The sequence below is a fragment of the Varanus komodoensis genome, unplaced genomic scaffold (genome assembly GCF_004798865.1).
Source record: "Varanus komodoensis strain SLA01 unplaced genomic scaffold, ASM479886v1 scaffold38, whole genome shotgun sequence".
NCBI lineage: Eukaryota > Metazoa > Chordata > Lepidosauria > Squamata > Varanidae > Varanus > Varanus komodoensis.
This window is the reverse complement of record NW_025335909.1, coordinates 3,107,990-3,124,939: the sequence shown is the minus strand read 5'-3', so window position 1 is coordinate 3,124,939 and position 16,950 is coordinate 3,107,990. Positions and strand designations below refer to the sequence as shown.

At 48.0% G+C, this 16,950-nt stretch overlaps 1 protein-coding gene across 18 annotated transcripts in view; it reads left to right on the top strand.

Moving 5' to 3' along the window:
* The first annotated feature begins 388 nt into the window (after positions 1-388).
* The window catches only part of FBRSL1 (fibrosin like 1), a 679,964-nt gene continuing 663,402 nt past the window's right edge, over positions 389-16,950 (top strand). For 16 of the 18 annotated variants that reach the window (XM_044440562.1, XM_044440561.1, XM_044440551.1 and 13 more), the window contains exon 1: positions 389-1,294. In XM_044440562.1, the coding sequence (XP_044296497.1) occupies positions 1,001-1,294 (294 nt within the window). In that variant the 5' untranslated portion in view covers positions 389-1,000. The remainder of the gene's footprint in view (positions 1,295-16,950) is intronic. The other 2 variants (XM_044440560.1, XM_044440559.1) reach the window with 1 other exon arrangement.

Here is a 16,950-nt window from a genome sequence, read left to right as displayed (position 1 = left end):
GGGGAGCCGCCGGGCCCAGGCGGCGGCGGCGGCGGCGGCGGCGGCGGCGGCGGCGAGCCGAGGGGGGCGCGGGCGGCGGGGCTGGAAGAGCGAGGAGGAGGAGGAGGCGGCGGCGGCGGCGAGGCAGGCGGGCAGGCAGGCAGGGGGAGGCGGCGGCGGCGGCGGCGGCGGAGGCTGCGCCAGGCGAGCCGCTCTCGCCTCGCAACAAAGTTGCGGCGCGCGCGGATCCCGGCGCCCCCCGGCGCCCCCTTTTCCGCCTCACGCCTCGGCTCCAACCCGGGGCGGGGCGCTGCTTTGCCCCGGGGCGGGAGGGAGTAAAGCGGGGGGGGGAGAGGAGGAGGAGGGGGGAGGGTTCGCCGAGGAGGAGTGAGGAGCCGCCGCCGCCGTTTCGTCTCATCGCTGCTCTGGATTTATGATTTTTCCCTCCCTCCAAGCCTGGATTCGACCTCCTGGATCTGCCTGCGCGTCCCTGATTTTTTTCTGCGTGCGATTTTTGCTGTTTGCCCCCCGGTGTACACATTCCCACCCTCCCCCGGAGGTGGAGGGGGTGGTCGCGGTGGTGGTAGCCGAAGAGGCAGCTTGGCTCTGCTGCTTCTCTCTCTCCGGATCCGAACTGGAGATTAATTGCAGTGTGGTGGTTTGTGTCTTTAAAAAAACCCCCCCAATTAATTTGGGTGCCTTTTTTTTGGAAAGGGAGGGGGAAGATTCGTCAAGGTCACTTCGTGGATTTACATTTCCCCCCTCTTCTGGATCTCTTCCCCACCCCTTTCTTTCTTCTGCCCTCCATCGGATCACCCCTTTCTCTCCATAGAGGTCTGTTGGATTATATTTCTCTGCTTCCCCCCGCCCCCCTTCCCTTTGGATTTGATCAGCCCGAAGAAAGGAGCCCTTTAAAAAGAGAGAGAGAAAGAGAAGCTGGATTAGTAGGGTGCTTTTGTATTTTTTTAAATCGCGCTGATCTTCTGAAATAAAATTTTGGGATATTATTATTATTTTGGAAATGGATGGGAAAATCAAACAGAGCAGGAAATCTAGGTCCCAAAGGGACCGTGTGAGGCGAAGGGATCCAAATGGCCGAGACCGCCCGAATCAAAGCCCTTCTTCGGCATCCGAGAGGGAACTGAGTCCGGGTAAGGAGAACACGAGCCAAAACTGCCCAAATCCTAAGAGCCAGACATCTGCAGCCAGAAACGTCAGACCTCCGAGGCGGAGAAGGCGAGAATCCAGCTCCCAAGAAGAGGATTTAATTGATGGATTTGCAATCGCCAGCTTCAGTACCATGGAAGCCTTGGAGGTAAGAGATCAGAAAGGGCTTGCTCGCTTTCATGGGCTCAGAAGATCTTCCGGGCAGGTGGCGGGTGGAGAGCCCAGCTTGGGGCGTATTTCGGGTGTTGCCCAGTCCAGGTCCTCCCCTGCTCGTGTCAATATCTATTAACTTCTTGTTGCACGTCTGCAGCGGGCATTCCGCCTGGAGGAATGAAAGCGGAGGTGCTGGGCGTGTGGCTTGGGTGTGCTTGCATGGTCCAAAGTGTGGGAAGCACCCGGCAACGTCTCGGGTGTACTGGCTGGATCTGCTTTTTCTAAGTTCTTGTAGGCCACAGTGAGAGAGGGAACCCTGGCTTTTCCAGTTCAGCTGACCGTCCAAGGCTGCTGATGGTCTCGAATTTGTGTAGGATTTCAGTGGCTTTGGAAGCCTGCAGGGAAAAGTATGAAAAGTTCTGGCTTGCTTTGGGAGCTGTCATCTTTTGGTATGATATATCGTGAAAGGGCTTGCATGAAGGAGAGAAATGATGTGAATGGTGTGCGCAGTTGTCAGTGTAATTGGTAAAGCAGAAATGTTTCTTTTCTGTTTGGTTTTGTATCGCCAAAATGTTACTTTTGTATCTGGAGATGGAAGCAAAGTGGCTTATGTTGGATGCCAGGTGGGTGGGAGAGAAGGACCAGTGTTTGTAGAGAAGTGTTTGCAGAGAGAAAGCCTTGTGGTTTGAGTTCCTTTTAAATCTGATTTGCAGTAATTAAAGGACTTCTACTCTTTGGGTGATATTTCCTTGGTGCAAATAAGTGAGCGAAAAAGGTATCGTCTGCCACTGAACATTGCTGTGGAAATACGGCTTGTGTTGTCTGAGTGTAGAAGTCAAGCAGAGCAGGAAATTTAATATTTTTGAAGGGACTATGACAAGCTTTGGAGATTTTGTGTGGCTTTTGGTTTTTGTCCATGATGTGATGGGAAAGTCTGAGCTGATAAGAGACTTTCTGGTAAGTGTTCTATCCTGTTGAATTTCTTAGTCATTTTGTCCATTCTAATGTGCTGATTAAAAATAAAGCAAAACGTTGCGTGGCCTGGGTACTCGCTTTGGTTGCACATGTATAATGCACAGAAGTGAAGAAGTAGTACTGAAGTCGGTTGGTTGGTCTGTTCAGAGCCTGTGCTTGACCCAGCGGTGAGAGTTAAAAGTTTTGCCCCAGACTTTTTCAAGAAAGCAATCTGAATGCATGGGCCATGGGATTCCTCTATGAGATTCCTATTTTCTTTAGAAAATGAAGTGTGTGTGTTATAACAAGCTCTGAGCTTAACCTAAAACATTTGTACCTATCCTGAGAGGTGGCCAGCCATTTGGAGCCTTTTGTTTTCCTATTTCTTAGCTCAAGAAGGTTTGTGCATGAAATTCCAGATTGTTGGACCTTCTGTGGAAGGAGGAGGAAAGCTATATTGTATGCACGTGGCAGGCCAGGAAACACCCCCCTCCCCCCAGGAAAAAGAAAGAAAATTGTTTCAGTTGTAAATCAGATGGTGAGGACCTGACCCCTGGAGAAAACTTTTGTCCTGTTGATGGTTGGTCCCCGACTGAATGCCTTGTGTTGTTTGCTTTTGGCTGTCTGTTGAAGCTCTCCCAGCTTCTGGGCATTGCTATACATCTGTCTGGCAGCAGAGCTGTGAGGGCTGGTTGAACCAAAGACCCTTTGGGGGTGTCACTGAGGAATGTGCAAGACAGTTATCTTGTGTATCAGGGGTGGATAATTTGTCTTGCCTGGTACCTCATTAAAAACTGCTTTGCTGTTTTCAGCAATGGTCAATATCCTTTCTTGAGTTTCCTGTCTCCAGCAAAGGCTGCCTTGGATGCTTCAGAAGAGAAAAGTACAGCTGCGAGAAGCAGTAATGGAGAATACAATTTCTGCACATTGATCACCAATAAGGGCATCTGGGTGGTTGTTGGAGGGGGCAGAAGCAGCCAGGGGAAGCTTCCCTGCTCTGATCTCTTGACTGCTTCCTGGAGATGGAAGGGAGCCAAACTGTGGAGTGGGCTCTTCCTATGGAGGTTCATGCTGTAGCCAAGGAATATGTAAATAGCTTCTCCTTGAAGTCAATGCCATTTTGTTGTGTGTGGGGTTTCTAGTGGGCCATTAAAAGAGCACGGAAAGACCCTCATCTTTGTCTGTGGAGGGCTGGCATCCTCTCCAGCAAGGGAAAGCTCTGATGGGTGTGTGTTCTTGAAAAAGTGCCTGTGTTTTCCCTCCTGAATGCCTGGTACCTGTGTAGTGAGGCCAGTACCATGTCAGCCTTGCTAGCAGGGATATTCTGAGGTCAAAATCCTACATAACCTGATGTATTCCTCTCAGACATGGTCCAATACATGCTTCTATTTTTTCTAGATGGCAGACAGTTGCGGGGGGGGGGGGCGATTCTCTGAGTTTGATGGGCTGCCCTGCCTTCCCTTGGATTCCAGTTCTTGCTGCCCCGAATATGCCCGTGTGCTCTGTTTCCTGGATTGCGAGTGAGCATCTCTGTGTACACCCTACCTGTAACACCAGATGTTACACCAGAGGGTTCCCAGGAGATGCCCCATTCATGGCAAATTCACATGCTCTTAGTTTCAGCAAGGTGGATGCCTCTTATGGTTTCAGAATAGGCCTCGGGAGCGCGTGACATTTTGGGGTGGCTCTCTTCTGTTCTCTGGCTTACAGGGAGGATTGGCATAAATTTGAGAATGGTGTAGAGCATATAAACTGTCTTCATTTAATATCCATCCAGTCTACTGGGTCGTGTGAATCTCGAGTACCCTATATCGATAGGGTTTTCAGTGTCGCCCCACACACACACACACACAATCCATTTGCGTCTCAGGTGGAAGGGAGATGTTGCAGAAGTGATCTTTCAGGGCTGGCCTTTGTGCAGCCCTGTGAACAACGAGCATTAATTTCTTCACTATTCACGTTATTGATCCAAAGTGTTCTCTCTGTGTCCAGAGTGCATTGTGTCTGGGAGAGGTGGCTGGGGCTATCCCACTGTGTAAATGCTGGAGCGCTGAGGCTGAGGTGACAGCTTGCTGAAGGGGGACCCCAGTGAGTTCAAAGGCTGTCCAATTTGTATCAGGCATTTATTTCAATCCTTCATTCACTGTGTGATGTGCAGTGATTTCAGGAGAGCTCTTATGGCCCTCTAGCACCTGTATTCTGCAGAACCTACCTGAAAGGGTTGTCACCAACCTAAAGGCATAAAGGCAAAGGGATCATATTTGATGATTTTGGAGAAAAGAGTGGGATGGAAGTGTAAGCAATATGTAATGTGTGACAGGCTTTCTTATGTAGCCATAGTCACCGCATGTGCAAGAGCGTGCACACGTTTCCCTGAATCATGGATTGGAGGATTGCTAGTAGTGCAGAAGTATACTCTGTGGAGTAAAGTAGTCAGGTGCCAAGCGGTCATCACACCGAGCAATAGTTGCCTCTGTGCATAAGTGTGTGCGTGTGCACATGCGCACAGATGGGGAGAGGAAATTGCTGCCTGCGGAGCCCCTCTATCAATATTCCAGAGAGCACCTTCACTTTCAGTGTCTTAGGCTTTAATTGGCTCATCAGAATAAATAGGGTAAGCAAAATCCACTCGTATCCTTTCATGTGTCAAATGAGGAGGGTATGTAGTACTTGAGGTGCTTTTAGAAGCCAAAGTGGCAAATGCATGTTTGTGTAGATGTGGTTTTTTTAAAAAAATTCCAGTAACAAAGCGAGACCAGGAAATGACAGACATATCTGTGGGGTTTTCCTTACCAAGCGGTGATTGCCTGCTTCTGAGTGTGGGAATTGCCAGGCAGGTGTCGGTTGCTACCATCAGTAAAGGGGATTACCAAAACCAGAATCTCCTAAATTAATATGTGCCATATGTTGCAGCTGAGAATTAAAAAAAAAACCTTGTAAAATAAGGTGGGTCTCACTGACAAAATACGTAAACATTCTTCTCTACTGTGTTCTGTCAGAGCAGTTGGGGACCTGGGCTTGTCTTCACTCAGCCGTGAAATTTGGGCCGGTTTCTGGTCTGGTGTGCATGACATGAGGTGTAATTTCAGTGGAGGCTGTTTCTTTGTATGGCGACACATGTTTTTGCCTAGTGTTTGCAGTGGCTACTTCACTGGGGCTTGTTGTGTCATGTGAACCCAGGTGCCAGGGGTTGTTGGAGGGACAGACACAACACTGGATAACCCTCGAACAAGCCGTGGTCATTTGTGGGTGTACTGAGTATTGGACAACTCCTGCCTGAGTTGGCACGATGTGGGAAGCTGGGGGCTTGCAGGCACCATGCAAGAATGGCTTCTTGCATTCTTACTAAAACATGTGTGGAATCAGCTAGAAATACTGGGGACCAGTTCTGCCCAGCGTTCTTGTCCGTGCCAGTTTGCTTTGGAGGCTAAGCTCTTGAAAAGGAGAAAGCTTTGTGCAGTTCGTATTTTCCCCGGTCTCGATGCTGGTCTGTATCATCACAAAATCTTGGTTTTATAAGAACCGGTGATTAGAAAAATGTGATAGCTCTGCTGTAGATTCTCCTCTGGGATTTCTAAATTGTTTGCGGTATGTGTATGGTGCAAGGGATCTTTGTGGCAATGAAGTTTAAAAGATTATCTGTTTTATCTGCTGGAAATTCCCCCTCCTTCAAAGCTACTGCTGGAACTTTAATGTTTCTTTAAGAAGGAAGTTCTCTCATGTACTTTCGCACAGCGTTTATTGCAGCAAATTCGAGAAATTCAGAGACCATTAATTTTCTCAATCTCAGAGGCATGAGAGCAGATTATGAATATGCAGTTCTTGCTGAAAAGGTCCCCTGAATTTGGTCCTGTTGCATTTTTGACCCAATAGTTAAGAATGGCACTCGGAACTCAATAATACAGTATTGATTTCCTACAGAACAGCATCAATAGTTCCATTCTAAGATAGCAATTTTATAGCATGTGTTCTGTATAATAGGGTAAGATCCTGGTAATTGACCGTGCATATGGCTAGATACCTGTGTCACATTCTTGTAACTGGGCAGATGGGAACAAGTTAGACGGGGGATACTTTACAGGTCGCAGTGGTAGCTGGCAAGCTGGAGTTTTGAGTAACAGGGTTTTATGCGTGCGGTCTTGCCCAAGCTAGTGCACTGTAACACCCATAATCCACAGCCCACAGTGTTCACACAAGGGTGGGAAGGATGCACTGTAATTTGTATGTGTTGATCGCCTTCTATTCTCACATTTAAAAACCGCCCTTCCAGTATTCTGGGTGTCACTGATTTTTCATTTCATCTGTTAGTAAAGAAAATAGCAAAACATGAATCAGTCTTATAAATAACTTTTTCTCACATTGTGGAAGTAATTATCTTCCAAGTAGAAGTGATCATTTCCAGGCTGGTTGAACTATGTAGTGCTGAGGAAAAACGGTGTCTGTCCACTGGGGAAAAACAGCCATGGAACTGCAAAACTTGACAAAGTGGGCGAGATTGCGAGGGGTGGTCCTTAGAAATCAACAATATTGGGAAGTAATGGGAAAGGTTGGCTGGGAGAACTCAGTCTCAGGCTGGGACTGTCAGAGTGCTTTTTAATTTAAAGTACACGTTTCAATTTTATTTATAGTTCTCAGTATCTGAACTGAACTGTTGTCTTTCCTGATGGGCACATGCACCAGGATTAGCTGCTCTGCCCATTAGCCTTGAGGGCAGGCAGCTCTTGTTTCAAGGGATTAGCAAGAGCACTGGGCTTGAAAGATTGTTTTGGAGTGACAGTTTCAGGTAGTACCTTCTTCTGGAGCATTTGCAGCACTGGAGGAAAAGTTCTGGACCTTCCGAGCAGAAGAGCAAAATTGGCTGCTTTATCCATAAGACAACAGAGTGCCTTCTCAAGCCGCTTCTGGATCATGGCAGGCGGGCAGGCCTGGGATCCCCTCAAATTCTGAAAATTGTGCCTGCCTTTCCCCTTCAAATATAAAAGCACTGAAAAGGGAAGTTTGTCAGAAAGATAATTGATCGGACACTGAGGAGGCTCAGCAGTAAGCAGAGATGCAGATCTGGTGCAGGGCATCTCCGGAAGCAGCTCGAGACATTTTAGCAAAATGCAGGAATGTTAACAGCCAAACCAAACTGGAAAAGTAGTGCAGGGCGGGACATGGGTGATTTGCTTCAAGGCTCTTGTGTGAACACTGCGCTCTCACTCCGATAGGGCTCTCACTGTCCCCGTTGCATCTCCACGCCTTTCTTTGTGTGTGTTCTCAGTCGCATGGCTCAGGAGGTGTCCTCCTGCTGCCAGGGCCTTTTTGGAGTTAAATGCCTGCTCCGTGAAAATGCAGAAGTTGCACACAGTTAGCTGCCACATGAAGTTTTGTGGGTTGTGTCACCACAGCTCCTTGTGAAGGGGACGGGAGCCTCAGCAAGAGCTGAAAATATTCTTGGCAGTCTCGGAAACATGTGAGCTTCATCTGGAGTTCCAACCTGCAGAAAAAATAAATAAGAATGTCGAAACAACCTGTGCCCACTCTCTTCCTTCATGGAATTCAGGGTGGTCTTTCCAGCTCTTCTCCAGGCACCCACAATTTTATCCTTGTGCCAACTCTGTGAGCTTAGTTGACCTGAGCGAGAAAGCTTGTTTTGAGTGTACCCTGTGTGCAGGGAAGATTTGAACCCAGGTCTCCTCTGCCTCATATCTGGCACTCTAGCCACTGTATCACCTTGACACGCGCTTGTTTTTCAGCATTAATGGCTGCTTCCCCCAGTATTGTGCAAAGCCAGACAAAAGCAAAAAATTGAATGAATACAGGCAGTGCTTCCTGCTCACTTTCTGAGTAGGAGGGGCTGTGTAATCTGGGGAAGCACCAGAGGGCTGTCCGAGAAAGAGGTGTGGCCCTAAGAGGGGAAATGAACTGGAGGGCTGGATGTGGTCCATGGGCTTCTTCCCCCTTGCTCAAGAAGTTCCTGTCCCTCTTCTTTCTGTGAGTCCCTGGGTAAGGCTTATCCCCTATTGGAAAGCAAATGCAAAACAGTGATCCATACAGAGTCACAAGGAACCTCTTTTCCTGGGTGGGGGCAGAAGCCTTATTTCCAGCCGTCCTTGATGGCTTGTGGCAAGCAAGCCGTTCTTTCTGTGGCGCTTAAGCCCTTTTGCAAATAGCTTCAATAAGCAAACCAGGTTTCTCCCTGCTGGCTGCTTTGTCTCCTCTATTATGTGTAGAGTGCAGTTCAGCTTCAGCGCTAAGGACAAAATTATCACACTGCTTAATCTAGAAGTTCGCTGTCTGGGTTTTGAGGACAGCATAAAAAGATCAGGCAAGACACCTGTGCAATCCACTTCTAATGTCCTCACTTTCTTCGACTTCATTTTGAGGTTACTGACTTTGTCTTGCACTTTCCAGGGAGAGGCCTATTGGAAGTAGAAGGTTTTTCTTCTTGGAAAATTGAGATTTTTCCAAACCCTGTTGGGCCGGCAGGTTTTAATGTATGGTTCACTCAAGGTGACCTCCAGAGTAGAGTGTGCTCCCCCCCCCCCTTTGGGTGTTGGTAGAAACACAAGATGTGTGTTTTCTCTTGGAAACTTCTGTGTTGGATTTAAACTGTCTTAATCTTGATAAGAGGACACTTCGTGCTGTGCTGTTACAGCTCTTGGCACAGGGAGAGAGACAAATTTACATGTTTGAAGCAGCAAAAGAAAGATAATGACTTCATGAAGTTAACTAGCCGGGGTAAAGAAGCCTTTCAGGGGTCAAAGGAGATGGGACGGTGTACAATACATAAATGGCTGTCCCATTCTTTAAGTGCTGTATCAGGAGCTTGTGGCGAAAACCTTGTCTAGGAGAGACTAACCAACCACCCCGCCCTGACCAGTATCAAGATATGTTTCTTTAAGCAGCTTTTCTCCCCAGCCTGGATTCAGTAGTATGCTATCTTTGGTGCTTTTTCAGCATCAACGGCTCCCCGTCATCATTCTCCTGTCCCTCAAGAGCAGCCTGACAGTTGTCCCTGGGTTCTCCCAGGTCCTCTAACCACGTGATGGTGGGCTTCCAGGGACTCTGATCCAAGGAGGAATGGAATGCTGGGCATTCTGTCTTCAGAGCATGATCCTCTGCTAGGGAGCTGCAGTCCCTCTGGCTCATGTGCCCATCCCGTGGCAGCCACTGCCACTCAGGTGAAGGTGGGGTGAAGGAACACCGCAAGCTGCAACGACGGGTCCAGGTAGTGAGCAGCTAAGGGAGCTGGGAGGATTAGAGCTGGCTGAAGAGCCCCAAATCCTGCCCCCTGGGGGTTCCCCAAAGAGGCCTGCCCCCTTTTCCTGAAACTGTTGATTGTTCAGTAGTTTCCAGGCTTTGGGACACCTCCCCCCCCCCCCGTGAAATGTCAAAATGCCTCTTATGAGGCTGGCTTGCTGCCAGTAAGAGCTTTCAGCAGCAGTTGGCTGGTGCTTTTGGCAGAGTTAGCCCTGGTGTTTGTGCCTTCGCTTTGCTGCTTTTGCACGTGGCCTCCAAGAGCTGCTCCAACAGGGTGCTTGGCCCTCATGTTGAAAGAGGTTCCCCCGCACCCTGTGCTGAGGCAGGATGTCTGTCTCTCGAGTGCTAATGAGGGGAGCCTGAGCGTAACCTCTGGGAGGAGGATCTGCTGTTAAGGTTGGTGCGTGGCCACTGTTCCGCACGCACGGGGGAAGCGCCATGCAACGCCGAGGGTGGTGTGTGGCTGGAAGCAGTGGGAGCTCAGTTGGCAGGAAGGTCTTTCACGTGCCATCGATGGCCTGCCAAGTCTCAGAAGGGCACAGATCTTTCATTTCCCTAAATCCTCTTGTCAAATCAGCCATAATCCTTCCTTCTGCAGCAATGGAAGGGGGTCCAGGACCCTCTGGATGTTGGACTCAACTTCCTTCCTCTCTGACCACTGGCTGGGGCGGATGGGAGTTAGTCTAGTGACAAGCCAATTGGAAATGTAACGATTAAAGTAAGAACCTGGAGGGCTTCAGGTTCCGCAGACTTTTTTGAAGCATTTCTAAGGTGGGGAAAATGCTGGTTTCTGTTCTTGACTTGATTCTTATCTAGTAACATTGGTCTGTTGCTTATTTATTTATTTATATTGCAATTTATATCCTGCCGTTTTCCTGCAAAGGGCTCGAGGCAGCTTACATCTCCTCCTCCATCTTATCCTCACAACAACAATCCTGTGAGGTAGGTTGGGCTGAGAGTCTGTGACTGGCCCAAAGTCACCCAGTTGGCTCCATGGCTGAGCGGGGACTAGAACCCAGATCGCCTGAGTCCCAGTCCCATGCTCTTAACCACTACACCACACTGGCTTAGACACTTCCTGGAGTGAAGTTCCTTAACCTTTTTGGACCCAGAAGCACGTTTGCGGAATTGGGTAAGTGCTGTGGGGAGCACCACGAATTGTCACATTGGTAGATCACCTCTCTCACATTTATGCCTGTTTCACTAAATGATCTTGCACTGAATCTCATTTGTTGTTTTATGTTCCTTGGGCACTACCTTGTCTCTCTCGAAAGAGCCTGATAGAAGAGCGCAAGTGGTGCAGGGGTTAAGAGCGCAGGGCTGGGACTCAGGAGATCTGGGTTCTAGTCCCGGCTCAGCCATGGAGCTCACTGAGTAACCTTGGGCCAGGTTCAGCATCTCAGCCCAGCCTATCTCACAGGGTTGTTGTTGTGCGGGGATAAGGCTTTAGAGCAGGAGAAAGAGAAGAATGTAAGCCACTTTGAGTTCAGTGTAAGGAAAACAGGCAGGATGAATGTAAGGAGGGGTGGTCTAATTTGGTTAATTGCTGGTGGAACCATGCAGTGAGTGTGTCTTTTGAACGTATTTTAGCAATGTCTGCCGGTTGCTTTCTTTCAGGAAGAGTTTCTTATACAGGTAAATCATGTACTGGAACAGTCCTAATATTCACTGATATATGTGCTCTCTTAAATCATTTATCTGCTTCATGGAAATTAACAGATGGAAATGAAGAGAAATCTTTGCATAGCTTAAGGACTGCAAAGACAGCTTAAAGACTTGATGCTGCAAAAATGTTTATTTCCTACATAGTAGCTAAAGCTCTCAGGGCAGTTCGCAACAATTAACCCAAGAACAGGAAAAAAAGTAACACAGTGTAGATACAATAAAAACAATGGAAAATCCACTAACAAATTTTAAAAACCATTTAAAGAGCTAAATGCATTCAATCCACTAGTTGATGGTAGACATGTTGGAAGAATAGATGCTTTCTATAATGTATCGAGGACCACATGATGGCCTTTGGAGTGTGAATGGGTGGCAAATGAGTATTTGGTCTGCTTTTGCTGAAGCCTGTGCATAATCTAATTTAATACAACATTTCTGTCCCGTCTTTCACTAACGTCTCAAGATGCCTTACAAAGCATAAAATCAACAACAATAAAAATACAGTCTATAATGCAATAGATAATAAATAAATTATGATAAATACAATTGGTAATAATAGAGTATCAAGTTAAACCAATAATAAGCAAAAATGAATATATCACATTCTTAAGATAACGATAATTAAAATAAAATAAAAACGTGATAGTTAACTTAAATGCTCGAAAGTTGTGTGCATTTTTTATAAACCTGTGGCTATATATTACAAAGGGGGGATTTAAAAGTCTTTTGCAAACCGTTTCAGGTGCACATCCGGAATCCCCTGTCCTGGAGTGAACTAGTGGATTTTATCCTATCGTCCCAGTGATAGAAAACAGACTTAGCACAAATCTAATTATGCGGGAGTTGGTAATGAGTAAGGATCAAGGCCAGCTGCCTGTATTGGGAATCCATACCTCATCAGCAAGACCTCCCCTTGTTGCCTGCACACAGGAAATATCAATGGACATGGTTACACGAGAGTGAGCCGTTGAGCCAGAACGATTTTTGCCTTCTAATTTAGTGCGGCTGTCCTGCGCGATGGGTTCCCTCTGTACTCATTGGAGGACAGTGTCGGTGTCTGTGGCTGTGAGTGGAGGGGAACACCTGGGCCCACGGACCATGCCCTGCACTGCACGGCACATCCTCTGCACGAAAAAGCAACTTGTCCCTTGGAGTGGGCCCCTCTTCATTGCGATAGAGAGGTGCCCTGTAGCCCAAAAGGGAGGTAGCCAAGGGACCTGAGTGCTGGTGTTCTCTGCCATCAGGCCATCTCCAACCTATCGTGACCCTGTGAGCGAAAGCCCTCCGAGATGGCCTATCCATGATGGTCCTGCCCACCTCTTCCAAGTTCAAGGCTGTGGCTTCTTTTACGGAGTCAGTCCATCTCGTCTTCCTCCTTTAACTTCTCCCTGGTGTGATGGTCTTCTCCAGGGAGTCGTGCCTTCTCATGAGCTGCCCAAAGTATGGCAATCTCAGTTTTGTCATTTTTGCTTCTAGGGAAAGTTCTCAGGGGAACCTGAGTGTTACGTTACTTCAATTCCACAATGTGTGGGTTGTGTCCACCCCAAGCTGTTGCCTTGAAGTGTTTTCGGGCTACCTTGCTGCGGATCTGAACTATGGCCTGACATTAAATGGGCCAGAATATGCGCACCTTCAGAGCTGATGTTTAATTCCTGTAGGGCAGGCATGCAGAGCCTTCCTCTTGCAGGTCAAATCCAGAAGACCTGTCCTTTTCTCTCTGCCCTTTCCCTGTTTTCTCTGGCTGTGCTCAGCTGATGTTTTCCTGAGGTTTGTGCTGTTTTTCCTGCACTAAAAGGTTTTAACCTTTCTAAAAGGTTAAAATGCCTCTCCTAAGGCTTGTTTCATGGAGGTAAACACCTGAAGCTTTGCTCTTAGGGCCCTTGCACAGAAGGGCAAATATTGCTTCATCTTCTTGGTTGTTTAAATTTGGACTTCAGCCATCCAGTGCAACATCTGCATTAGTCTGTATCATTCCTGTGATGCTAATTCAAAAAAGTTAGAATGCAAAGATCGATTTAGAGGTAATGCGTTCCTAGCCTCTCAGCACAGTCTTGCTCATTTGCCAGTGGGACTAGCCCAGTGAAGCCCCCGTTGGCTTATCTACATTATATGGGCACTGCTCCCATTCTGGAGAGATTCTGGAGCAGTGAGCGGGAAAGTAGATAACACAATGGAGCAATAAATAAATGAACTGGGGCTGGTCAACCTAACATGGCCTCTTGACACAGAGATTGTTTCAAGAAACAACCCAGTGGTGTCGCAGGGTTGGGTGAGCGTCACCACAAAGAAGGCTCTTCGCCAGGTAGCCTTCAGGTCAGGCCATGGCGTGGAGCCACACAGATCATGTCATGCATGTACACCTTGGCAACCATCAGGTGTGATTCTAGTAGGCTCCCTGTGCTGGTGGGGCTGATGGTTCATGTCCCGATTTTGCAGCTGTGGTTCAAGATCCCAAGACCCAAGGGAACAGAGACTGTGTGGGGGATTAGCCCAAGCGCGGCCGGGGAGATCAGTCAGCCCAGCGGTGGGAATTGCAGCCTGAGGAAGAAGATGTTGAAGTGGGAAGAGGTAGACCAGATGGCTGTGTCATCGCCGGAGCGAAGCCCAATTAGGGGCGCAACAGGAGGAGCAGAGGGGTGCCTGGTTTTATTATGTATGTATGTATGTATTTGAAGTTTTTATATGCCGTCACAATACTAAAAGTCTCTGGACGGCTTACAAAAAACAAAGCAACCACGTACAGCAAACAACACACTGCATCTGATAAATGATGATAAAAACACAAAGGATAAAGCCAATTAATTGTTAAGATATTGGGAATTGGAAAGGTCTTTGCCTGACACTGAAAAGAACAGAGTGGCGGTACCAGGCGAACCTCCCTGTGGAGCGTGTCCCCCAGTCAGGACGCCACCACTGAAAAGGCCCTCCTCCGAGGAGCTCCAGCACACCTGCTCCCAAGGTGAGACACACATGGGTTCATAAGGAGAACTTTGGGGGGTGGTCCCCAGATTGGGGCCAGCAAAACTGCCTTGCACGTGCTCAGAGGCTTGGCTGGATGATTCATATGTGGAAACAAAGAACGTGATACAAAGAAGCAGCTTAGGAGACGATGTATCTCGGGACAATATGCCTTTGAGTGACCTGAGTGACCAGGCATTGCTTTCTCAAGGTTCTTGGTCCCAAGTCGCTTAGGGCATGAAAACACCAATCCTGTTCAGTTGTTCTTTCCCAGTAGTTGGGGGACGCACCCCCTGTATGGTAGCATATGGCCTTCAAGGACCCAAAGCCATAATTAGTCTTACCTGTCACCATCTGCCTGGCTCCGGCCCCCGTTTCGAGCCATCGGAGTTGGTGTCCATGCCCCCACATCTTGCAACGTGTTCCCCAGTTTGCACGCATGTGATGTGTGCAGAAGTAAATGAGCCTCCAGCGAGTACACGCTCCCCATGCACTGCGCTGTTTGCAATGACAGGTGTTCTGCTGCTTCATTGTCATGAGCCTTACGCGTTTGCTTTCAGCGCTGAAAACTTGATGACTCTTCCCGGTAAACTGCTAAAGAGACTTAATTGATATACTGGCCCCCACTGAATACTGCTGCTTCCTGCACCTTGTTCAAGCCTACAGAAAAAAGGGTAACGCTGGCTTAGCTTGAATGAGAGCCAGTGTGGTGTCGTGCTTAAGAGTGCGGGACTGAGACTCAGGCGATCTGGGTTCGAGTCCCCGCTCAGCCATGGAGCCAACTGGGAGACTTTGGGCCAGTCACAGACTCTCAGCCCAACCTACCTCACAGGGTTGTTGTGGGGATAAGATGGAGGAGATGTAAGCTGCCTTGAGCCCTTTGTAGGAAAAAGGCAGGATATAAATCGAAAAATAAATAAATAAATCGTTCTTCATTCGGATGCTGGAATTGCCTTCTATGTGCATCTCAAAGCTTTCCTTGAGCTCTTGGCCAGAACTGCCCTCGAGAGGGTAGTTTTGCTCACCCGATTGTAGACAAACATCAGAGACTGCACAGGGCTAGGAGAAGCAGAAGAATTTTTTGGAGGGAAGTTTGCTGGGCTTTTTAGAGGAGCCATGGACATGCATCCAGGCCAACGGGCCTGTCAGTGTGTGTGTTCTGCATGGCTGCAAACACAGAGATGCAACCAGTAACAGCAGACCAGTTACAGCCCAGAAAGCTTGCGGAAGAAACTCCTCTGGGGAAACTCTTGCTATGGGCCAGCACGGCTGTAACCAGGTGTGGTTATGCAAAACTCGGAGGGCCGACCTGCTCCTGTGAGACAAGGATGGGTGACCTGGGAAGTCCATGGCTGCCCCATTCTGGGCCAACGGCATCCAGAGCTCTTGTGAAGCACTTTGGGTGCTGTTGAACTGCTCTGGATGCTTTTGATTGGCTGAAATCACCCTTGCTGGGGGGGGGAGGAGTCCCTAAACTTCAGGGGGGCACATGTGGCAGCCCATTCTGCTGTAGAGAAGGGCTGTCCTCCTTCCCTTTCCTAAAGTGGCTTTCCTCTTTCTGTATGTGTTGTGCTCTTGACTGCTCACCCGGGCGAGAGGCCTGCCTTCCGGAGGAGCTGCACCATTTCTGTGCCCTTCCGAGCAGCAGGCTTTTGCTCGGTTAGACATTCCAGACTACAAATAAATACAGGCACCCCATGCAGCACGAAGCCTGTATTCCGCAGAGAATGAAGTATTTCATTCCTTTGAAAAGAAAGGACTGAAGAGGCAGGTGTTGGGAAAACATCTGGGGGAGTTTTCTGTCGCCCCCAAAGTGCCATTAACAATGGGCCCTAATCTCTCCATCTATCCCATTCACGATGTTTTGGAATGGTTACGCCTGTCCGAGACAGTCTTGGCTTCTGTCACTTCCCTCCAAACAAACGTTGGGGCACCAACCTTCAATTGCGAGCAAGACTTCCATGCTCATCTGGAGTTTCTAAGGTCAGTCCCTCCAGTTCTCCTTTCATGCTGCATCCCAACCTTAGTCTGCAAATTAGATTTGATCGGGGCTTCATTTGAATGACATTATTTGTCTGAGGTCCCCTTATTTTCAACTGTTTCTTTTTGAAGACAATATGACCATCCGTCTTTTGCCAGGTTAAGCATTTCCTGTGCGCTCAGGCATTTGGCAAGCTTCATTCAACTTTAACTATTCCTTGGGTTTTTTATTGCTGATTTTTAAAGGTTGTTTTTGAATGTAAATGGTGGCTATATCAAGAACTGCATTGTATTTTTCAAATTTTGCAAACTGCCCAGAGAGCTTCTACCATGGGGTGGTATAGAAGTGTAATATAAATCTTTAATTTTAATGGATAAAAAACCTATCACTGCAGCAGCAAATGTGCCAACCCATCTCAGTGGAGTTTTAGTTTAAAGTTTATCAATGTATTGGGCATGGAACATGCCTGAACGTTCTGCTGCCTGGAGCAACAATTCCCATATTTTAACTGCACCGTGATGCTCCTGGTGTATCACAGTGAACTTTTACATTGGTGAAATGGCTCTTGTTGAACTAGTTCTGGGTTGTATCTCAACATAGTAGATTGCCTGAATGTGTCAGTGTCACCACACCAGGTGTGTACAAAGAGGCACGGAGCTGCTGGATTGGCAACTGCCTATTTTGGGGAAAAACCAGCTCTTCCTCTCAAACTTATACTGAGTTGAACGGGCCTGCAGTCGGCTCTTTAGAATGGCTTTCCCCCCCTTTGGATTTTGTTTTTCTTTGCTCAAATATTTTGTTCTTGTTAAAAGGAGACTCCTGTCCTGCATGGCTGCGAACATCTTAAG